Genomic DNA, 25,026 nt, shown 5'->3' on the forward strand with positions numbered 1-25,026 from the left:
TCGTCATAATGAGGGAAGAGTATGAATGAAGGAGAGAGTCCACACTGAGAGGAACTGCCTGTTACAGCAGTCTTCTGAATATTGGAGAAGGGCTTCTCTCAGTATCAGAATCATCCTAACAAAAGCGACGGCCGCCTGTGCGACATCTTGCGCCTTTGCCAGGAGAAGGCTAATTTTGCTAAAAACTAAAAAGAGAAGCCTCGCGCCTGGAAAGTTCCTTATGCCTCCTAAGCTCTACTTGCTTAGAAGGCTCCTTTCACGCTTCTTAGAAGATTGCGGATCAGCAGAAAGGAACTCTAGCGCCTTGCGCTTGAAGGAAGGAACTCTGGCGCCTCGCGCCTGGTTGCTGGAACGGGGCTCGCGCCTGGCTGCTGGAACGGGGCTCGCGCCTGGCTGCTGGAACGGGGCTCGCGCCTGGCTGTTGGAACGGGGCTCGCGCCTGGCTGTTGGAACGGGGCTCGCGCCTGGTGTTGGAACGCGGCTCACGTCTGGTGTTGGAACGCGGCTCACCCCTGGCTGTTGGAACGCTGCTCGCGCCTGGTGTTGGAATGCAGCTCGCGCCTGGCTGCTGGAACGCGGCTCGCGCCTGGTGTTGGAACGCAGCTCGCGCCTGGCTGCTGGAACGCGGCTTGCACCTGGTGTTGGAACTCAGCTCGCGCCTGGTGTCGGAACGCAGCTCGCGCCTGGCAGTTGGAACGCGGCTCGCGCCTGGCTGCTGGAACGCGGCGTATGCCAAACCAAAGACCCAGTACTTCCCTGCAAAAGACAGCCCAAAAGATCGATGGCGATGAAAAACGAAAATCAAGTCAGGAGGTACCAAAAACGTATGTTTACAATACCGGCGACAGAGAAAATCTGATAGAAAACGGGAATGGTTCCTATTCCTGCCACCCAGCGGCAGGGCGGTAGATCACCTGACCTACCTGTAGCGTGTGCCGCGAAATTCGAATTTCTGTCGGGGACGACGGAGTCTACAGCTAAGTATATATCTGACAGGTTAAGTTGAATATATAAAATGTTGATTTACACCGTGTCCAAAATTGCATCAACCACCTCCCACGACGCTTCCACTATTTTATTAACTTCTCCTACATAAACCTCCTCCTCTTCTGTCCCAGTTTCTGTTTTCAGCTTATTTTCTTTTCGTCTTGTTTCAGTTTTCTTCCTATTACGAAAATTCTGAGGACAATCCCTAGCCCAATGCCATTCCAAGGTGCATATTGCACATATTGTTACATTCCCTTCTTTGTTTATAGGATTTCTACCAACCCTGCCTCGGTTCCATCTTCCCCGATAACTCTGGTTTTCCCTCCCTCTCCCAGAACTGGCATTGCCTTCTGATGACCCCCACCATTCCCGTTCCTCTTTAGTCCCTAATCCCTCAAATAGTCTTTTCATTGTTTGCGACACTGTTTCATACTCTAGCTTTTCTTGCCCACAAGCCGATAATACCATTTGTTTTTGATTTTCTGTGAGATTTGCTTGGTCTATTACATAACCCTTGACTTCCCCTTCAAGCGCGCCTTTCCTCATTGCTCTTTCACACTCAGATGCTGCCTTCTCGTATCTAATTAAACAGTCCGCCATCTTTTCACTAGATTCTCTTCTTATTAGAAGGTATCTTTTTATTCTGCCGTAATTCTCCATTACCGAGTCTTTTAGATAGGCTTCATCTAGTTTCTCTAGGATTAACTTTAGACCCTCTGTACCAGTAAGTTTATCTCTATCTAATGCTTCCACTAGCTCTCGGGCTTTCCCTTTTAAGCTCATTCTCATTTGTATCTTCTCCATACAACAATAGCCAATCTTCGGCTTGACCTTTCCATTCTTTGTATTCTTCTTGTATCCCACTAAACCTAGGACATTCCCTTCTCCATCTAGTAGTCTCCTTTTGTTCACTGTCGGATCCAGGCATCTTTGATCAACCACGCTCTGCTACCAGTTTGAATTTTACCCTAGCCTAACCCCTTTTATTTACACAAATGAATAATCTACCCACCTCTAAGGTTTCTCCAACTTCAGTATACTCCAGAAATCACCTTAGAACAACAAGACTTACGACCCAAAAACTCCTACCAGACAGAGAGCTCTCCCCTACCAACCACACACCATCAGCACGTGCCTTCTACTCCACTTAATATTGTTTACATCCCCCCAACGCCGTCGCCATCTTCTCTATGACGTCACAACACAACTTAAATACATCAACAGACACCTTATAGAATCAACCATATGCTGTCCATATATAGGACACCCACCATATTTCAACAATGCATAAAATACCAATCACAATCATACAATATATAATCAATTAAAACTATGTAGGAACCTGAGCACTCCGTACATATGATGGCACTTGTACCTTTTCTTGGCACTTATGAAGTGGGCCTAAACAGCATCTACAAATTTCAATAGCAAGAGAGATGAATCTTAGACACTAAACATACAAAAGCAGAGCAAAAGTTAACAAATATGTGAATATATTCAGATAATGACAGAATGGTTATAAAGCAAAAAGAATGTTCCTGGGCAGAGTGACAATAACGATGTTTACTTCTTGGATTACCCCGAAGGATAAGCAAAGGGAATGTGGATGTGGACATACCTAACTCTTCTAGGTATGGTAGAGTTTGTGCAACAATGGTTTCATTCATTGGAGGCAAGACCATATATGATTAAAGCGTTTGTATACAAACCGTGTTTTGTACTAAAGTTTATTTTCATAGCAATGAACAAATTTGGTATTTCAAACTTGAATGGGTAAAATTCATCAATTCACAAGGCTAACCCAAGGACAGGTGTAATTACAGATGTTGTTTCAAGGAGGAAAGAAAAAAAAAATTATCTCTTAAAACAGCTCACCTCTTGAAGCTGAGCAATAGTCTGCGAAAACATCATGATGTATGATTCATCATATGAGGGCACTGCAACTCCTGCTATCTCCGTCAAGCATTTCAAAGTTACATTGCGGAAAAGGGGCAGACCCAAAAACTGAAAGAAACAAAAGTTGCTAATTATAAATGTCAAAGGAAAAATATAGTTCTTTACCATTTTTTAATTATCAACCCTTGAGTCTTGGTTACAATGACAGCATTAACCTGTTTGATCCCCATGATTAATGCATAATTTTTGTTTTCAGAACAGAGAAAATAGACTATTACCTTATATATGAGTGTGCTTATTAATTTTGTTTCAAATATATATCCTAATGGTATCCAGTTCAAAAATCTCAATAAGGTTTCCAGAGTTGCACTAACTAGAGTTGGATTCTGGGAATTCTCCTGAAAAAAATAAATATAAAAGATTAATGATAATTTTTTTTATTCATTTATTTTTTTTTACTAATTTGTATTTTTCAGCTAACAAAGCCGAGGTTTTAACATTTGGATAAATTTTCTGGTGCCAGCTGGAAACTGGTCAAAAACAAAGATTGTAAATGCAAGGAACCTGTGGCATCTGGTATCCGATACGTAGAGGTGGAAGAGAGTCAGAGACTATGCTTGAACCTATTGACACATTAGTCTTTATTTCAAAGCCAGGATGAAACATAAGAGGGGTGGCTAGAGGTGGGCAGTCTACGTCTAGACATCAGGACTGTTAGCTATGAAAAATACAACTTGATTAAAAATTTGTCATTTGTTCATACGTGCGAAACAACCCTTTGGTCTTAACAATAGGATACTCATTTTTAGGGAGGTAAGAGAATCCTGAACCGACTGGAGGTTTGGTACACAAAATCAAAAGGAACTATATCTGTTCAAGCAACAAACAATGTTAGCCTTGCTGGGGAAAGGAGTTGAAGCTACTGAAAAGCAGATTTATGTTTCATGGAATATAAAAAGTGCTGTAACAGTATGGCTGCAACGCTCACCTGCATCATGCTAGCTCTAGTGTATGATGCTATTCTTCAAACTGCCCATAGGTATTGAAGAAGGAGAAAAGAGAAAGAAAAAGAGAAGTGAACTAAGTGGGTACAGGGATATAGTTCATCATCCTTCCATGGTCCTAAAGTCTTCTTGGTTTAGACTTAAAATACCTAACCAGTTGAGTAGGTCTCAATAGTACATCTATGGAGTTAGAAAATAATTCTACTCGCATCAGAAAAACGCCTTGTATGATCAGAATTGAATCCTTCTTTGTAAGCGTAAGAGCCATGGTTCCACAGAACTTCACTGTAAACAAACCAACCTATTGACTAGCTGTAACTACTTTGGGTCAAAGTCGAAGTGTTAGGTCAATATTCTAGTAGCAACAATCCAAATTGTTGCTACACGAATATTGACCTAACACTTCTACTTTGACCCAAAGTAGTTACAGCTGGTCAATAGGTTGGTTTGTTTACAGCAGGGATGTCGAACTCAAATCCTTTCGAGGGCCAATTATGCACTTGGTTATGGTCTTGAGGGCCATCAAAGATTTGGTAATTACTTATTCCGTATGACTCATTTATTAAGATTTGCAATAAAAGAGCCTTATTACCAGCAATTATAATATGAAATAAATTAATAAATTATCATATGAATGAAAGGTAAAACTTATGTCTCGTTTCAACAGTTTAGTAGCTTTAGTTAAGTTTTCCTCAGTTCAAACAGTTATAGTAGCTCTAGTTGAAAAATGTCTTGGCACCTCGTGGGCCACTCAAGACCATCCCGCGGGCCATGAGTTTGACACCCCTGGTTTACAGTAAAGTTCTGTGGAACCATTTGTCCTTACGCTTACAAAGAAGGATTCGATTCTGATCATACAAGACGTTTTTCTGATGCAAGTAGAATTATTTTCTAACTCCATACTTCTACTCAGCTGGTTAGGTATTTGAGTCTAGACCTAGAAGACTTTAAGACTATGGAAGGATGATGAACTTTTTCCCTGTACCAACTTACTTGACTTGTCTCTTTTTCTTTCCCTTTTCTCCTTCTTCACTACCTATGGGCAGTTTGAAGAATAGCATCATACATTGGAGCTGAAACGAGAATTCTTCCTACCTGAGAAGGGCTGAAGTCTTCAGGTCAATACAAAGACTGTCAATTCCCACAATGAAGGCCATAGGGCCTGACTGAATGAATTCATAGACTTGTTATGAAGGATACAACAGTTGGAAGATTGATCTTGTATGTAGATGATCAGGATGTTACGAGGGTAACATCCATTTGCTGCGACCAATGGCATTGCACAGGACAAGGGTCCATTTGAATCTCGTACACAGAAGATATGGAATGTCTGTAGGATACCACCAAGGCAACATCCACACCCGGCCGTAACATCTTGAGATAGCCTCCTCCCTGGAACGAGAGTGTTGATCTACAGCTTTCTAGTCATGTATGTGCGTCCACCTCTGACCGTGAAGTCACGTACGCGGGTGTGCCACGACTTGAAGGCGAACATGAGACTTCCGAAATGCAGAAGTGCAAAGATCATCTTCCACAGGAACATATCTGTGTAAATGAAGGGGAGATTCACGTCCATGAGAGGAAGACTACATTACAGCTCTTGGGAAACACATCCATGGACGTCTATAAATTGGAACTAAGGTGACTAACACACGAACGTGCGAGTGTCAAGGCGACAACACCTATGCTGGAAACACATCCCAGAATGTCCAGAATCGCTAACGTCCAACAAAGGAAACTGCATTAACTCTGGCTAGTACGCCGTAGAATCCTTCACAGCTACTTCAAACTGGAGAAAATCTTCGGATGGGAGTTCTGAAGAAAATCAATAATAGTAAGCATCCTTAGTCTTGGTTTCCGCAGAAAACTGAACTTGGATGGGCTTCCAAGCCATGAACAGGATAATTGGTTGCTCCTACCAAAGTGTCAGAAGATACACGGGAGAAGATACTAGTTTGGGAAAATCCCACAACTAGTATAGGTGACACTGGTTATCTCTCCAACTCGCTGACTGAGGAAATCGTGCACCTGGAGCTCGAGTTGCAGGTTCTTGAGGAGAAGCTCCCCACACAAGACAAATCCCCGCTTGCAGACAAGGGAGAGAGAGCACCAAGAGAAGAGGGCCTCACCAGTACACGTACATGTGAAGGAAAGCGAAGAATTTCCCGAGAAATTTGAACGCCTGAGGTAGCAGAAGATGGGTAGCACTTTTCTTGAAACACAGATTCGATCAAAACTATGTCGTTATAAGAACTAGCCACGACGTCACAAGGAAGACTACTCTTACAAAAGCAGAAAACATTGTAATAGCGGATTAATAAAAAAATTGTGATGACAAGTGAACGAAGGCAAACAAGACACCAGAGAAGCAGATGAAGATGCATTGGAGAAGTTGTCTGTTTAGATTGGTACCCCTGAATGACGACGTAAACTTCGCAGGTCACCTCGGAGAAGGGACTCAGATTCTTGAAAGGAACACTGCCATCAGCACTGATGGGGTTCCAAGCTCCCCCAACATCACCAACGAGCATACCAATAATTAGTGAAGAGGCAACTCTGGGAGAGGGAAGCGAACACAGAGGGGGCTCCCAGGATCTGAGTGAAACCCACAGCTGACCGACTGCAAGGCGAGAAGCAGGGCTGATGCTGACAACTGTAGAGCCTGAAAAGAAACAAATGATAAGCCTTCCCCTTCAGGAAAAGAAGTAACCTCCCACCTTGAGAGAAGGAAAAGAAACATATGTAAAGGAAGGGAGTGCGCACGCCATATGACTCAGGCCTGCACCATTGTTGGAAAATATACGGAAACTTCTGATTGGTCCTGAGCAAGTAGTTGGGACCAAAGCAATCAGAGAGCTTCTGCCATCAAAATTCGTGTTGAAAAAGTGAAGGAAAACTTTCATGTTTAGTAAAACAAATCCTCGCACATACCCTTGTCTGCAACATGAACCCATAGTCTTGACCTACACAAAATCTGACAAACTAAAACATTACCATGTTCCTAGATATTGTGTTGCTGAAACAAAATATTGTCTAGCCAGTAAATGAAAAAAATAAAAATATATCGTTACGCACACCTAGAAGGTGTTAGAGAAAAAAGAACAAAGGTGCTAGAGAAAAAAGAACAATGACATACTAAAGCCTACTATGCAGCAAGTTAGAAATATATCAATGAAGAAGAAATAAAACATATTGAAATGTCCCTGAGAGACAGGGCAGCATATACCTAAAACAGTTGATGATGAATATGTTGACAGTCATGGGACATGCTTAGACTGGATAGAACTTTTAAAACAACAGTACAGGCGTGAAGAAAGAAAAAAAAAAAAAAATCAGCACGGGGTAGGAGGAGAGCAAAGCGAATGTTTATTCGCCAAGGAGGTTGCTGAAACTCATGTGTCACTAGGTTCAAGTGCAGTATCTGACTTACTTCCACCTCAAATACATATCGGATACCAGATGCCACAGATTCCTTGCATTTATGATCTTTAATTGTTTTTAACCGGTTTCCAGCCGGCACAAGAAGATTTATCCTAATATTAAGACCTAAGTTGTTCCACGTATCAAGTCTACGTATCAAGTTCCATAGGTAGCTGAGCAAAATTACTGCAGGACATTTTACTGAAATTAAAGATATAACAGCATTTTTTTTTTCTTCACAAATACAATTGAATAATTACAATGTACTCAAATTTTGACGTCTTAATATAAAAGAAGTTGCTAGACCACAACGTACAATTGGACACTCGTAATAAATCGACAAACCACTTACCATAACAAAAAGACAAAGAAGAAACACTTGCTGAAATTCTGAACACATAGTGTCCTTGAGATGTTTGGCTTTAGTTTGTGTCATTTGGCCAGTGGAGAAATCAAACACTTCCTCTGACAATAATTTCAATATGACCATGTTGTTCTGGCACATGGATTCATTGGTTTTACTAGCCCCAACAATGTCTGGAATAAATGACTGCCAGTTCTTAGGCCACTCACGTTTCAAAATCTGTAAATAAATGAATAAATTGTTGAAATGAGATCAAGATGGCTTTCTTTCAAAAGTTTACATTCACAATAACAGACAACTTAAGTCTGAGTTACCATACCACAGACTTCAGAAGCTGGCCTAATATGTATACTAACATATTTCCTTTAATCCATCTGAGTAAAAGATTAGTATATAAAGTGCCAACTTTCCTTCAATATTACCACAAAGAATTTGTCTACTTTGGAAAATTAAACTTGCTATACTATGAGGATACTGCAGAGGTAGTCCTCATGTCCTGTTTTCTATTGGAATCTATTCTAATCAACATATGATGGTAACTGATATCCTATGCATCACCTGTTTTTTTTTTTATATATATAATTCCTCATTTCCTATTAGAAATAAAAGATTGCTGAAATGACATACTCAGTGATTCTGGGACAATATGTTAGGGGTTCTGAGGTTGAGTAGGCATTATACATCAGTAATCCACGAGAACCAAATGGCTTTTGGAGGATTAGAGGGATAATAGAGTCCTTTAAAAGATAAGTCTTCAATAGGTTGCAGAATTTATGGAATCAAGAATTTACTGGGACACAAGAAATTTTTTGTTTGTTTTTTGGTTAAATCTCGAAAGAAAGCACTACAATACATATCACACTAACAGGCTGATACCTGGAGTAAACTGATAAACTTCATCAGCCTTTGGAACATAGGGCAAATGACACTGACAAAATTACTACAAGCACTAATATGTCAAGTAGTAAAGCCAGGTTATACAGTTAACATCACTGGGCTGTTCTGAAGGGTTTGTGTTGATAAATAAAATTATCAGAAGCTTTTAGAAAGTTTAAATATTTAAAAGATTGAAAATTCTGCCAATATTTCCTAAAGATTGTGTCCAAAACTGCAATTCGCTGAAGCTAAAACTTACATAACACAAGTTCCAGGAACATCTACAACATGGATTTGCAACACTTCAATGTACTGATCTACTAATTGTAAACTGGCTTACCTGCACTAGGATCATGTTGAGTTTATTTAGATAAACCTTCTCTCTTTCCAAAGATTCTGGTGTACTAGAGAGCTTTATGATGACATTGACAATGTATTTCTTAATACCTGAAGGATAAGAAAAAAAAAGTCATTATCTAGTTTCATAAAAAAACTGCACACTATAATCGAAGCTGTATTATACATTAAAATCTACTATAAGCTAAGCATAATGAGCTGTCCACAAGTTACTGAATACACCACAGAGAGAGAGAGAGAGAGAGAGAGAGAGAGAGAGAGAGAGACGAGAGAGAGAGAGAGAGAGAGAGAGAGAGAGAGAGAGAGAGAGAGAGAGAGAGAGAGTAACTGTTCACAATAAAAAAATTTCCATTAATGTTAACTATACTTCCATGATATAAAGCTGACAAATACATTTAGCTTGATTACCAATATTGATATTCTATTCTAGTCATTATTACTACTATAAAAAAATTCAATAAATTGAAAACGGCAGTGGACAAAATTCTTCAATGATTTTGTTTCTAAAACTATACATTCTACATTGTGTAATATGCACCATCAATAAATTCTAAATTCTATACACTGGGGCAAATGGACAATCATAATAGGGGAAATGGACAATCATACATAATATACGTAAGCAGATCTAAGAAGTGGAACCAATTCAAAGATGGGATACTGTTATTTCAATGCAGCATTTCCCCCCTAGAATGAAGACCACCACAATCTATTTTTAATTTAATGTTATAAATCTGGCTCATCAATACACACATCGAAGCTGCTTTATCAGCATCTTAATTATCCTTATTCCTACCAAGTTCCAGTTCAACATATATTTACTATAATTTTATCTTCATCATAAGTTTCTAAGCCAGCTTATAACTTATGGAAACGAGAAACAGTCAATCTATATGTGTGATCATAACTACCTAATAACCAATGTTTTCTTGAAGAACAAGAGTATATTCCTCTGGGAATAGGTCAGTTCAGCACCACCATTACAGCACCACTGATTCAGCGCTGCCAACTGCTTCTTTAGATCATTTGTAAATTTGTAAGTGTTAATACTGTATAAACAAGGATTTACACTTATTGAGTCATTTGGTTGTTTCATCATTCTTGGGACTGTCTGTTTTGCTTTTAGAGCTGCAGTACCAAACCCATGTTCTATCTCTTTAAACCTTTGGCAGACTGCATTCTATTTCTTTAAACTGTTTGAATAACCAAGCATAACACAAGAGCAAGTTAAGTTTTGGTGATGCCATGAAGAAGTTACTTAAGTGCAAGTCCAGAATTCACACGTTAGAAAGAGTGGTGATCAAACAGGTCAGCAAACATACTCATCCACTTTCAGCAGTTGCCATCGAAGTGGAAAAGGTCATAACTGATGCTAGAAACCAGACTGAAAAGACTTGAGCCTTCAAGTAAGATATCAACAAGTGCATTGAAAAAATGTCTGTGGCAGGTATGGCATAGCTACCAATCAGGTAAGCAATGTGAAAAATTATTTGTAGAAAACAAAGTGAAGTTAATCAGGCCCATGAAAATCCAGGTCCACACATCATGAATACACGATGTACAGGTAGTGCTCGAGTTACGATAATCCGTTTTACGATAATCCGATGGGGTTAGCAATTAATAAAAAAAAAAGTAAGTTGAAAATGCGTATTTTTAAATTTCGCGCACAGCGAGCGCTGGCAGCAGCGTACTACGCTGTACGATATGTTGGCCCGAGAGCGAGAGGCTGGCGTAGGTACAGCGGCAATGAGTTCGACCTCACTTGCGCTCGTTTTGAACCAAGTAACATTTGGTCGGTGTTCGTTTGTGATTTTTGAGTGTTTTTTTAAGTACCGAAAATTAAAACAAAAAACTATGGTCTGCCAAACAACCAAATAGGTGTCCTGCTGGTAGTGCAAAAAAGAAGAGGCAATCCATCACTTTGGAGCAGAAACTGAAAATAATAAACCAAGCGTGAAGCGGGAAAGGCAGTCATGGTTTATCGCACGTGACGAACGTTCTTTATCGCAATCGACGGTATCCACCATCTCAAGGACAAGAAACGCGCATGCTTTTTGAAGAACTGAAGAAGAATTATGATGATAACCACAACAAAAGTTTTGCAGCAAGTGCGGGATGGATGGTTTCGTCGTTTCAAGAACCAACCATAATTTTTCACAGTGTGAAAATTAGCGGTGAAGCAGCAAGCGCTGATGCCGACGGAGCCGCTAATTTAAGGATGTTTTACACGAGATCGTCGTTAATGAAGGCTACTTGCCAGAGCAAATCTTTAATGTTGACGAAAACCTGACTTTATTGGAAACTTATGCCACAACGGTCCTACATCCACAAAGAAGCAACGGCGATGCCCGGGTTTTAAGGCATACAAGGATCGATTGACTCTTTCGCTTGGGGGGAAATGTGGCTGGGGTATAAACTTAAGCCCTTTATGATTTATCACTCAGAAAATCCAAGGGCTTTAAAAAACATCGACAAGCAGACACTTCCTGTGCATTACCGTCATAATAAAAAAGCTTGGATGACTGCAATATTGTTCGAGGACTGGTTCGTTCATTGCTTCATTCCGGAAGTGAAAGATCATTGTAGGAAAAATAACATCCCCTTCAAAATTCTTCTGATTCTCGACAATGCTCCTGGCCACCCTCAGCACATCGGAGATATTAACGAGAATGTAAAAAAGTTGTGTTTCTGCCACCAAACACAACTTCTCTCATACAACCCAGGGATCAGGGTGCTGCTGGGGCTACGTTCAAGGCGTATTATCTTCGGAACACGTTTGCGCAGGCTGTTCAAGGCTACGGATAACGAGGAGAAAAGATCTCAGAACTTTCTGGAAAGAATTTAGTGTTCTTAACTCCATTATGAACATTGGAAGGGCGTGGAAGGAGGTAAAGAAAGAGTGTATGAATGGGGTCTGGAAAAATCTGCTGAAAGTGTATGTGAACTCGTTTTAAAGGTTTCGATCAGAATGAAGAAGAAGTGGAAATCAATAAAAAGATCTTGATACTTGGGAAAAAGTTTAGATTTAGAAAATTGACGAGGAAGATATCCAAGAACTTATAGATGTGCAAGATGTAGAGCTAACGGCAGAGGATTTAATTGCACTTGCAGAAGAAAAAAAAAAAGCAGAAGAGGAAGAAGAAATAAAAGAGCCGGAGCGAACGTTTACGACTAAAAAACTGGCAGAGGCTTTGCTTTATTTGATCAAGGACTGAAACTTTTAACGTGGAAATGGATGGGGACGAGGAACGGTTTGCCAAAGTTCAGAGGGCTCATCAAGACAGTGCTGCATGTTACCGATTATTTATGAAGAACGAAGAAACGCACTGTGCAACCTACAATGGATTTTTTCTTCAATGAGAACGACTCCAGTGCATTCCGCTTCCCCCAGCCCTACCCCCTCACTTGAGACTCGATCCTGTACGTCTCGGAACAGTTGTTTCCTCGAGACACCTGAACTAACAGAAGAAGAAATTCTATCTGAGGAAGAGCGAATTGATGATCCTGCTGCTTTATCATCATCCTCCTCTTCCGATCTTTAGTTATAGTAGCCATGAACAGCCTGACACCGATCATGTATGCCGACAACGGACCGAATCTTGGTGAGTACCCTTTACGCTACAGTCTGATCCTTGTTCTTATTATTAAGTTTCTTTTTATACTTAATTATCATAAGTCAATCTGCATTGAAAAACACCCGAACTAGCTGATATTATAATTAATATACCTTATTATATGTATAGGTATACTTGGTGTGTAGTGTAGGCTAATCTTCCATATATGTGTATATAGCCTAGCCTATATGGTACTGATTAACTTAGTGTAGGCTAGGCTATATCCGAGATACGATTTTCTCAACTTACGATGGGTTTTTCGGAACCTAACCCCATCGTAAGTAGGAGAATACCTGTATACACTGACCCCAAAAACAGAAGAAAATTTCTGCTTGATGGATAGAGGGACAAACAATGAACGGATTATTGCATTTGGGAGAGAGCAACTTCCAAAACTATTTTATCAAGTGTATATCATCACAGTTAGGGAAAATAACGGAGTTTAGTTTACCCTGTACTGTATGCGCTTTTACAAAACAAACAGTAGGCAACCTATACAAAGATGTATGAGATGGTTACCATCATGAAAGATTCCTTTCCCAGTGTGGAAGTCAGAAGCTGCCTTTTTCATGTCTCAAAATCTATTACAGCAGTTAAATGATTTTGATCTCATGCATTTATATACAGTAGTACCTCAGGTAGTAAAATGTGGAACCTTTCCTTTCAAGTGAGGCAATCTCTGAGTGGCAACAGAGGAGGAGGACAAATGGCAGAGAGCATGAACACTTAACTTTACGAAACACATTAAAAATGGCAGAAAACATTAACATTAAACTTTACGAAACACATTAACAAATGGCAGAAAACATTAACACTTCTTGATTATCTCCATCTTCGTTCTCCATAGAAAGCATCCTCTTCTTTCCGTGAACTTCAGCAACATTCTTGGGACCCATGGTTAATAACGTAATTAAGTTCACAAAACTTACAGTACAACAAAAGCGAAATCACTAACATGAATTTACGTGAACAAGCAAAATACATATATGTGAACAAACTAATTCCGATGTTTACGATAACGCTGCCGCAAAAAATGGTCAAGGAACGCCTTTACATAGAGGCATGATACTGACCAATAAGAGAGCAGGATCTTATGGCAGTGACTAGCATCAGGAACCAATGGGAGAGTGGGAGGAAGGTGGCGAGTCTACTCAGTTGGTGGCGCTTGAGTTTTAAAATTGTTCTTGGTGGTCCGGGCGAATCTTGGACTTTACCCTTTCGCAACCTAAATTATTTTCATATATAGAGGCAAAAAAATCTTCGTCTTTGCTTTCGAAACTTGGATTTTTTGTAAGTAGGAACTTTCGTATGTCGAAGTTCCATTGTATATAACAGCAATCCCGACACTGTATTACGTACATGAAAAAATGGTAACTGGTCAATGTTTTGTGCCAAACTGGTTCGAAGACAATTATATTAACCGCCCTAATCAGCATGGAGCAGGCAGACAAAGTCCTTTATTTCTGATGGAGATGTGGAATATGCATAAAAAAAAAAAAAAAAAAAAAAAAAAAAAAAAAAAAAAAAAAAAAAAAAAAAAAAAAAAACAAAAAAAAAAAAAAAAAAAACAAAAAAAAAAAAAAAAAAAAAAAAAAAAAAAAAAAAGGTTAGATGGAGATAACAGAACAAATAACTACAGTGAGGGGGTCTGTGAGGCGACCAACAGGAGACAGAAAAGTGAATTGGGAAGGTTAATCCCAACCAAATGGATATTCATCAACGTCCTAAATATGTTCAAAAGGGAAGAGACAAGTACTTAGAGAAACTTTCAGCTGGCAATGAACCCCATTTAAGACTACTTAAGGGGACCGGCCGGAACCCTTATATATGGGGGTATAGGGCGAAAAATGCAGTCATGAAAAAATTCATGGAGCTTCGTTTGGCCATGGAGAATACATATACAAAATATTTCTTCAAAATTCATCTTATTTTCGTAGATACAGGGTAATTAGTGAACGCAACTCAATAAGCCAAAAACATTGATCAGTACAAGAAAATGCAATTTTTCTTATCGTAAATTTTGATATTTAGTCAAAGAAATTGTGAGCAATGACGTCTGTAGTTACATGAGGCGGCAGGAGGGAAATTAGTCAGTTTACTACTTTCTAGTGCTAGGAGAACCTCTTGTAGTGTGTGCGTTCGGGTCTCACCTCTGACATTCGCTGGCTTTTATCTCTGTTTCGGCAAGAATTTCATCATGCAAATGAGGAAAAGACTAGCAAAACATCTCTCTAACATACAAACGAAGAAAATGGCCTTAATATGATTACAGGATATTAAAATACATGCGATATTAGCGTAGTTAGTGAAGAGAGAGGGAGGGGTGCATAGTTAAGAAGCCCCCGTCTTGCCTGACGCACGTCGTGCAGTACCCCAGGCTACGGTTCTTTGAGCAAAGGGATCTTCATTTATGATAAATAACATAACTTTGGTTTATTAATACCCAAAAAGGCATATGAAATTCATAATAATCATGATTTATTAACATTGTCTTTGTAAAAAGTGAGTACACATTCGAGTTTCACATCTGACATTCTCTTGATTTTACGTCTGTTTATCTTTGTTTCTGTAAGATTTTCATCATGGCAAAGAGGAAAATACAAGGAAAACACCTCGCTAACATACAGAAGAAAATTCGCTGTAATAAGCAGAGTTAGTGAGGGAGAGAGAGAGAGAGAGTTGCATAGAAAGGAGTGCCCCGTCTTGCCTGACGCAGTGCCCAAGGCTACGATATATGAGCAAACAGATCATCATTTATGATTAAATTATGATAACATTAGTTTTGGTTTATTAATACCCAAAACAGAAATATGCATTCATAATAATCATATTTATTAACATTGTCTTTATAAAAATACAAAGGAAAACTTTGAACGCCCGTATCTCAAAACTATATTTATTGACCTTCAAAATCTATCTTCTCACTTAGTTTTAAAGCTATAGCACTGAAATTTGGTATATAACTCAGAAAGACATTATAGAACAATCAAATAAAGCCCTTTTTCCAATTTTTTTTTTTTTCGTCTTCCCCCCCATTTATAGGGTTTATTTAAAAAAAAAAAACTCATTTGATTGGAGGTGTACATCAGGTCTATAAATGGTAGTAATCCCAGGTCTTAATATTAAATATCAAGGGAGATAGAATTTGAAAAATGGTTATTTTCGGGATAAATTGCCTTGGCATCACAAAACTGAAGGTCAGAGGCGAAAATCATGTGTGTTTTAGAGATGTCTAAAATCACCTTATCAAGTAGTATGAATATCAAAGTCCTGTCCTTAAAAAATGACATAAGCCAGCCAGACAGCCCCCTCCCCCTTATATCCTTAAATATGGAAAAGCTGATGATGTTAAAAATTTTCCCAATATGTATGGCAGCAGGAATGAAATTAGAGTGCCTTTGTTCAGCAAGATTAAAATAAGAGTACCTTTGTTCAACAAGATTTAAGTTTATATATTTGTTCAACAAGATTTAAGTTTTTTTATTTATATATATATCTATATATATATTATATAATATAATATATATATATATAAAATGCCTTTCTAAATATAAGACAGGTTTGCATTTTCGTAGAAATAGTACATGTCATACATGACCAAACTTCCTCTGGAAAATGTCAGGTGCCAACCCTACAAGAACTCATACAGCAAACTATGGCAGAACCTACAAGAAATCAGACAGCAAAGATGGTCATATTTTCCAAGAAATAATTTAAAATCTCACCTTCACACTGGTCCCGTGGCAACACCTTCCATCTTGAATTGATAACTTGTTCAAGAATCTGAAGAGCATAATATTTTGTTTGTTGGTTCTGCGAAAATTCTAGTATCGGCATTCTACACGTGTCCATGCATCTGGGTGTTCTTTTAGTGTGGTCAATACTTCTTGAGCTATCCTTTGCTGGATGAAGGAAGAGCAGAACACAAAACATTACCGAGGCATTAACCATGAAGAAATTTCACTGGCATATATCTCATCTTGTCTCACAAGCTTTCGTTATTGGTCTTATCACAGTTCACAAGCAGTGCTGTGTTCATAATTTTAGCATTCTATAAAATACATGCACTGGTTTTCCCCTCCCATACATATCTAAATCCTGCTAAAAAGCTTCACTATACATCCTAAAATACCAAATTTGTAACTAATTTGTATTTTTCATAACTAACAACCTGAGTCTTAACATTAGGATTACTAGTTTACTAGCGCCAAGCTGGAAACCATTAGTAGAATTAAAATTACCTGTGAGATCCAGGGACTAAATGCATCTATACCAGGTCACGGGGCATGTATACCCAGAATGCCCACGGCTACCTGTGACCCATCAGTTATATTTCTAACCCAGTTTAGACTGCTAGAGGGGTGGTTCGAGGTGGGCCTTTAATGTTAAGACCCTCAGGTTTGTTAGTTATGAAAAATACAAATTAGTTACAAATTTGGTATTTGTTCATACACGAAACAAACTTCGGTCTTAACATTAGGATAGACTTACTATTGGAGGGAGGTAAGTCTCTACAACTGACTGGAAGTTTGCCACCTTATCCATTTCCGAATATATAGGGAAATTCTAGAGAATGGACAATGAACCTAGGACCAAAGATATAAGCGGGTCTATTGGTTTCCTCCCACTGGGTGTAGATACCATTTCTCACTGTTTACTCGTCCCTTGCGACTGGATCCACCTTCACCCTCTTTCCTTATTATCCAGAGGGGTGTGTTGCTACTGGAAAAGTATATCATCAGCTAAGATAGCTTCACAGTATGGCTGACCATCTCACCTGCATCTAGTCCGTTCCAGCACATGACGGTATCTCCTTCATATTGCCCGTAGTTAAAGGAGTAGGAAGAAAGTAGTAAAGAAAAAAGACCAGTCATCCCATTCATTCTACTTTCATACCTTCATCTTAGACTAGACGCAAACTGACCGCCAGGGGCACTGGATGAACTATATCACTTGTTGGGCGCCACCACTGGACCCAAGGAAAAGGTGTCCAAGGATCTATGGGCAACATCTTTCAAATAAAATGAGGTGAGTTGTTTGGCGCTTCCACACGCCAGCTTTCAGAATTTTATCCACAGACATGTTCTACTTAAATGCCAGGGAAGCACTCACACCCCTGATGTCATGAGCTCTAGCTCCCACCTGGCTATCTGACCCTCTGTCTTCTGCAGTATAAGCATTTCTGATTGTCTCCCTTAGCCAAAAGTGATGTATTCTTGGACACTTCCTTCTTGTTCCGTCCTGTACTTACGAACAACCTCTGGCACCGGCCTGAGGTGCCTTGTTCTCTTTAAGTACTCCCTTAGTGGCCCTGACGGGGCACAGGAGCATTTCAGCTTTGTCGTTGTCTACAAAGTCTGCCAAGGAAGGTATGGTAAGGAGTCGAATCTGCCGTCTACTATTGTTGGATTTTGGTCTTTGCCACGAATTCTGGGACAAACTCACACACCATTGATCTCCAACCTCTCGAGGTGCTTTATGAGATATGAGAGGCCATGTAGCTCCCCCACCCTTTTGGTTTGAAAGCCAGGGCCAATAAGAAGACTGTCTTCAGGGTCAGCTCCTATCCGTGACTGCCTTAGTGGTTCGTAAGGGTGGGGTTTTTGTCAGACTACTCAGTACCTTGGTCGATCCCAATCTGGGGTTTTTAGCTCCTTTGGTGGGCATGACTGTTCAAAGCTCCTCATCAGCATGGCCAACTCCCATGAAGACGATATGTTCACTCCTTTCATTCGTAAGACTGAGGCTAGAGCAGCCCTGTACCCCTTCACTGCAGATACAGACATGTTTTTCTGTTCTGAGATATATCAGAAAGCTGCTAACTGCTGAATAGTGTACCGAGTGGAGACACGTTTCCCCTACGACACCAATCACAGTATGCTGACCACTTCCCTTGGTATACTGTCGCAGATGATTTTCTGATATTACCTGCCATCTGAGTTGCTGCTTTCCTGCGAAACCCTCGCTCTCGGAGGAGATACTTGACAGTCTCCACCCGTGAAGCGATAGGGACTTCACCGACTGGTGGTACCCTCTCCACGTGAGGCTGACACAGAAGGTTGCTCCATGGAGGTAACTCTCTTGGCACATCTACTAGGAGTTCCCAGTTAGGTCTGGAAACCACTCTGCTTTTAGGCCCCATAACGGGGCTACCAGGGTCATCTTGAGGTTCTGAGACCGCATTACCCTGTTCAGAACCTGACGGATTAGACAAAATGGAGGAAATGCGTACACGTCCAGATTGTCCCAGGGGTGTTGTAGCGCATCTTCTGCTGCTGCCTCTGCGTCCGGACTACTGAACAATACACTTCCAACTTTTGTTGTACCTGGTTGCGAATAGGTCTATGATCGGTCCTTCCCACAACATGAGCATCCTGTCCACTACCTGTTGGTGTAGGGACCACTCCGTTCCCAGAATCTGATCCCTGCGGCTCAACTTGTCGGCCACATGTTTCTTTTTCCCGGAATATACCTGGCCTTGATGTCTACCAGGTTCTCTATAGCCCACTGGTGAAGTTGAACTGTCATCACATGTAACTGCCGAGAAACTAGGCCTCCTTGCTTGTTTATATAAGCTACTACTGTGGTGTGGTCTGACATCAATACCACCGAGTGTCCCTTTACTCTCTCCCTGAATTCTTGTAGAGCCAGGAAAGCTGCTTTTTCACTCCAGCACGTTTATATGGAGTTCTCTGTCCTTGCAACTCCATTTTGCTGACACCATCAACTCCTCCATATGGGCTCCCCAGCCTTCTAGTGATGCATCCGAGAACAGCAAGAGGTCTGGGGAGGATTGTTGAAGGGGGACACCCACTGGTCAGATTGTCGTCGTCCACCCACCACAGCAAGGCTTTCCTCACTTCTGCCGACAGGGAATTTGCTCGTACGGGTGATCTACTGTTGGTGACCAAAACTCCTTCATCCTCCATTGTAGGGACCGAAGGTGTATGCCTTCCTTCCTTGTGTTACTAGCTTCTCCAGGGAGGTTAGGATTCCCAGCACCACCTGCCACTGTCTTGCTGGCTGTGTCTGCTTTCCCAGAAAGGCATTCACCACTTGTTTGCATTTCTGTACTCTTTGGTCTGTCGGGAATACTTGGTTTCTGTTGTGTCTATCACCATTCAGATATTCCAAACGTTGACATTGGATCCAGCTGCGACTTCTGCTGATTCACCACAATACCTAGGCTGTGACAAAAGCTGCAGGAGGGCCGCCCTGTCCCTGAGTAATTTCTCCTGGACTTTGCTATCACCAGCCAATCGTCCAGATATCTTATCAGCCTGATCCCCTGAGCGTGCGCCCATGCCGACACGAGGGTGAACACTTGTAAAAACTTGAGGAGACGTGTCAATCCGAAGCACAGGACCTTGAACTCGAAAGCTTTCCCTGCAAGACTGAAGCGGAGAAATTTCCTTGAAGACTGTGGACTGGTATCTGAAAGTATGCGTCCTTTAGATCGACTGTCAGCATAAAGTCTCCGATTCTGACTGCTTGTAGAACCGTTTTCGGAGTTTCCATCTTGAAACTGGTTTTCCTTATAAACAGATTCAGCGTTGACAGGTCTATTACTGTCCTCCACTCCCCGTTGGCTTTGGGTACAGGAAAATCCTGCTGTAGAAGCCTTTTTTTTTTTTTTTTTCGGACTGCATACTTGTTGCACAGCTCCTTTTTCCATCATCTTCTTCACTTCGTCCTGCAGAATAGTGGCCTTCTGAGATTTGTGGGCATAAGTGACGTGGGTAATGGTTGATCTGTCAGGGGCGGGGTTTACCTCGAACGGAATCAAATACCCGATCCTGAGAACATCCACCACCCACTGCTCTGCCCCCAGTTCCTGCCACACCTTCCAGTGATTTGCCAGGCAACCCCCCACTGGTGTGGCCGAGTGATGGCAGGCGCCCATCCTATCTTCTTGCGCCTCTCCCCCTTCCTCTGTTGTTTCTATTGTGAAAGGGCCGATGAGTTATCCTCTTTGGGGAAGAGGGTGTCTTGACTCTATTAGGGATGCTATGTCTCACTGGTTTCTTTCGAGACATCTGCTGTTGTCTTCTCCAAAGGAATAGTTTGACTGTTAGAGGTTTTCCTAACTGCCTGTTGCACCAACCTATCGTTAGTGTCCATCCTTCTTCTATCTATTGCTTCTTCCAGTATGACCTCTGGCAACAGTAGTTGCGATTCCAAGATATCCCCATTCCTCATTGCTAACAGGGAATCCAAATCCACATTGCGGCTTAGTCTAGCCAATGCTGCATCTCTCCTCATTAGCAGGATATTTGCCCAAACATTGGCACTTACGTTTGTCAGGTACGCAATCGCCTTGGACCCTGACTGTAGTAATCTAATGAACAATGGTTCATCTACTACTTTCCTTGTTGCTTCCGAGGATGCAATTTTCGCCACTGCTGTTGACCAAAGGTCTAACCAGGACGCAGCCTGAAAGACAGAAGAAGCTGTTGCTTCTAACGTGGCAGCCTCTTGGTACGTCATCGAAGGGCACTCCATTTTAACTTGATCCAAGGGTAATCCAGGCCTTAACCTTACAACATTAGGGTTCATTTGTCTAGACAGCAAAGGGACCTTCGGTGTCGTATAATATTTCCTTTGCTTTATCATTGGAGGGGGAATAAATTTAAAATGATCTATTAGATCTTAAGGAAATTATCCCTCCCTGCAATCTTTGCGTTTACGTGTTTTGCAAGACCGATTCCGCATGAACTCGAACAAGGCAATTCATACGACACCTTGGTATCCCTCTTTAGTCCAAACGCCATGTCAATTCCAGGAGGAAGCATACTGGCCGGTGTTTCTGTCTTCTCCGAAAGGCTATTGAATTGACGAATCAAATCAATAACCTCTGCATACGAGGCCAGAAACTCTTGGTTTTCTCCTTCCTCCGGCTCTAGTGTACCACTCTCCGTCACGAGAGATGTTGTCTCGCCTCTATCTTCTGACAGACGGCCCGGAATTCCACGGCCGCCTGCCCCTACGGCCGCGCCTCTTTGATCTTTGCTGGCCGCTGTTGGCTCGATCCCAGATAGTCAGCAGGAACGAGAACGTCTCACTCTTTCTCTGCTCACGGATCTAGAGCGAGAATCTCGTCTAGATCTCCAAGATGAAGGCTCCCTTAAGACAGAGGTAGTTCGTCTTTATTAGCATTGGCATTGTTTTCGAGCGTCGGCGAGTCCAGACGGACACTGCCTTCCACGAACGTATCCGCCGAGGTTGCCACTCTCTATTTTTTTGTACTTTTAATAGGAGCCTTATCGTCCTTCGTACGTATTTTGAACGGCCTTACGGGCGAAACTGGGACCATGCATTCCATCCTCTGCTGCAACCTTTCGCCGCCAACGTCGATTTTACCAGAGGTATCGCAGTTTTTGCGATCCGAACTGGCAACTCCGCCTCGGCCGCTAGCTCGCCGGCCGTCACCTCTCTCGCTTGTTCGGACTCTTGCGAACGGCTTCGTCTGGCAACCTTGTGCTTAATGCCACTGATTTTCCGACCTTCTTGCTGACTTGGAAATGACAGTCTTCGTCCGAAGGAGAGGAAGAATTGATTCTTCTCTCTTGGCCTGAGGATCCGCTAGGAACTCCCGAATCCTCCTCCAACGCTTGACTGGCGCTCGCCGTGACGTTATCGGACTTAGCGATGACGCCGAACTAGAGGAAGACGAGAAGGTGAATCACTTTTTCTTTTGTCTCTCTTATTCATTCTCTCCTCTATATCCTGTAACTTCTGCATTACAAGTTTGCATTGACGGATCAGAAGGCGTATTAGCGTCTGGGTGCAGCGAAAAAGGCCGAGAATCGGTCTGTGACGTCATCACGCCTGCCATCTCAGAGTTGTGTGACGTATGTTGTGACGTCATCGCTCTCGTAGGGAGAGACTGAGAGGTTTCTGCTGGTAACGCACGTTTGCTGCCAAATTACCTCCCACGTTCTGCATTGCTGTAAATACTGAGTGGGATGGAGAAGCAGCGGCATTAATTCCCATAAATTGCAAGCCCGGGGGATGAGGAACATTCAGCGCTGCCGACCCTGCTGGAACCGTGACATCATATAATGCGCAAGCAGACCATCCAAGGTTGGTACGCCTGGTAGGCCTAGCGCTGACCACGTACCATCTAACCTATGCGCTTGCGTAGAATTACCCAAGGCCCCTCCTGACGTTTCCGATACAGAACCGCTAGGACGAAACCGAAGGGGTATGAGACAATTCAAAAGCAGGTGGAGAAACATATGGAGCAGCCTGGTTTATTACCGATACAAAGAAGGCCGGTAAGGTTTGGTCATCCAAAGATGGCGTCACCCCCATTTCTCTTTGTATTGGCTTTTCCCAATAGAACTTCTTCCATGTTCCACCGACCAACCGCGACAAACAGAACACGGATTAGCAACCGTACATAACGTTTTCCCTGCACCTACTACACGTTGGATGAGGATCCGTCGACACCGAGGTTAGGAACCTAGAACAAGGGAAGCCACTGACTCCTGGGCATTTCCTTTGTCTCCTCTTCGAAGCGGTAGACGATCCGATGTTGAGGCAAAATTCTCCATCATACCACGTATACACTTACCACACACTGATACACTTGGAGAAAAGAAACGGAATGAAAAAATTAAATGGATAAAGAACGGGGCAAACTGAAAAAACCGGCTTTAAATGAGATAGACAGTAACACGTCTTATCTTAAAGGCGGTGGAGGAAAATAACTGATGGGTCACAGGTAGCCGTGGCATTCTGGGTATACATGCCCCGTGACCTGGTATAGATGCCATTAGTCCCTGGATCTCACAGGTGTAATTTTAATTCTACCGGTTTCCAGCTTGGCGCTAGTAAACTAGTAAATCCTAATGTTAAGACCGAAGGTTTGTTTCGTGTATGAACAATTCTTGTTCCATGGTTCGCGGCCATCAGCCGACAAATTTCTTATCAAGTAAAAAATTCCCCTTCGGTTAATGTATATAAAAATATATATTAATTCCGAGGTACAGCAAATGAGATATTCAAGGACATTTGTAGCTTGGTGAGCATACTGTACTGTGTACCTACACCTCTCCTAAGCTGGAAGATACAGTTTGTGATAAAACTTTTATAAAATACAAACCACATTATATCCAACATACCTGTTCTCCCATTCCATTGTACATACAACCGATGACATTGTCTAACAATGGTATATCAAGTTTTTGGTTAAAGTCAAGAAGCTTCGACGCCTCAACAGTCAAACTCATTCTCTCAATCTGTAATAAATAAGAAAAGAAATTGTTTAAACATAAAAAAAACAAAAAAAAATTGAAAACTTTTCATCAATTTGTATTTTTCATAGCTAACAAACCTGTCACCACAAGGTTGCAATTTTTGAGATAAAACTTTTTTTCAATATGGACTTTTCCTTCAGAAAGTAGGAAAAATTGTGGATAATATGAGGGTGTTTGTTAAAAAAAGATTATGGGTAGTAAATCTTGGATAAATTGAATTTACCTTAGAAAAAAAAAAAACTGTCACTAGTCCCTACAAATGCAAACACTTGTCTTTTATTATTATTTTTTTTTTCAAGAGAGGTATTGTCCCTGAAGTAAAAGTGGTGTTGGTCCTACTACCCACATTGCCTGCTTTCCAGTTACTGGCGGACTCTGTTATCGGTGAACTCGTTTAGCTCTATAAAAACGATGATTTATGGTGCCATAACAGGCAGAGTTCCAGTTATCAGTGCCAATAACATACCAAACAGAGATGCCATAATGGTGCTTATGGCGTCGATAACCGGTTATCAATGCCACAAATTGCAGTTTCAATTAATGGCGGTTTTCACTTTTCGGCACTCCCGCTGGTAAACGGGGACTGCCTGTACATTGAAATAATGACTATTACACAGCTTGACAAGTTCCTAGGTATACAGTTAACCTAAATTCTTATGTCTGCAGACAAATGCCACTGTTGGGTCGGAACAAGTTTTGTGCATCCTCACCACAGACCTCCCCATGAGCTCTTTTCACAAGTTCATGACCTTCTGTCACTATTGGCCTTGAAATTCAATCAAATGCCCTCTGCCAACATCAAAATATCTTCTCACAATTTTACTTGGAAGATTATGGAGTGGCATGTTTTCTCTATTAGGAGGGGCATGTCATTTACTATAGTTATCATCTTCACGATTCTCATTCCTTATGTTTTAGCGCAAATTGGAGACATTTTTCCGGAGTACCTGTATTTCCACCTTAGGAGATTATTGACAAAACTGTAAATGCTTTTACAAAATGACAAGCTTTTTAATCAAGTTGTATTTTTCATAGCTAACAAACTTTAGGTCTTAACAAGAGGATAATCTTACATTAGCTGGAAACCAGTAAAAACAATGAAAGATTGTAAAAACAAGGAATCTGTGGCATCTGGCAACTTATGCATATACGCAGTCTTCGACCAAGCACGGAATCCCCGTGATACGCCAGTCTTTCGTTTACTGCCTTGGAGAGTGGTTTCATCACTTCGCTCTCCTTTTCCAAGC

At 41.2% G+C, this 25,026-nt stretch overlaps 1 protein-coding gene across 1 annotated transcript in view; it reads right to left on the bottom strand.

Annotated features, from left to right (window-relative positions):
* The window catches only part of LOC135218615 (exportin-1-like), a 73,289-nt gene that overhangs the window by 33,742 nt on the left and 14,521 nt on the right, over nt 1-25,026 (bottom strand). The window contains 7 exon segments of the mRNA XM_064255049.1: nt 2,863-2,991; nt 3,162-3,281; nt 7,660-7,890; nt 8,888-8,994; nt 16,244-16,349; nt 16,352-16,420; nt 23,645-23,761. Coding sequence (XP_064111119.1) covers nt 2,863-2,991; nt 3,162-3,281; nt 7,660-7,890; nt 8,888-8,994; nt 16,244-16,349; nt 16,352-16,420; nt 23,645-23,761 — 879 coding nt within the window.

The sequence above is a fragment of the Macrobrachium nipponense genome, chromosome 9 (genome assembly GCF_015104395.2).
Source record: "Macrobrachium nipponense isolate FS-2020 chromosome 9, ASM1510439v2, whole genome shotgun sequence".
In the NCBI taxonomy this organism is placed as follows: domain Eukaryota; kingdom Metazoa; phylum Arthropoda; class Malacostraca; order Decapoda; family Palaemonidae; genus Macrobrachium; species Macrobrachium nipponense.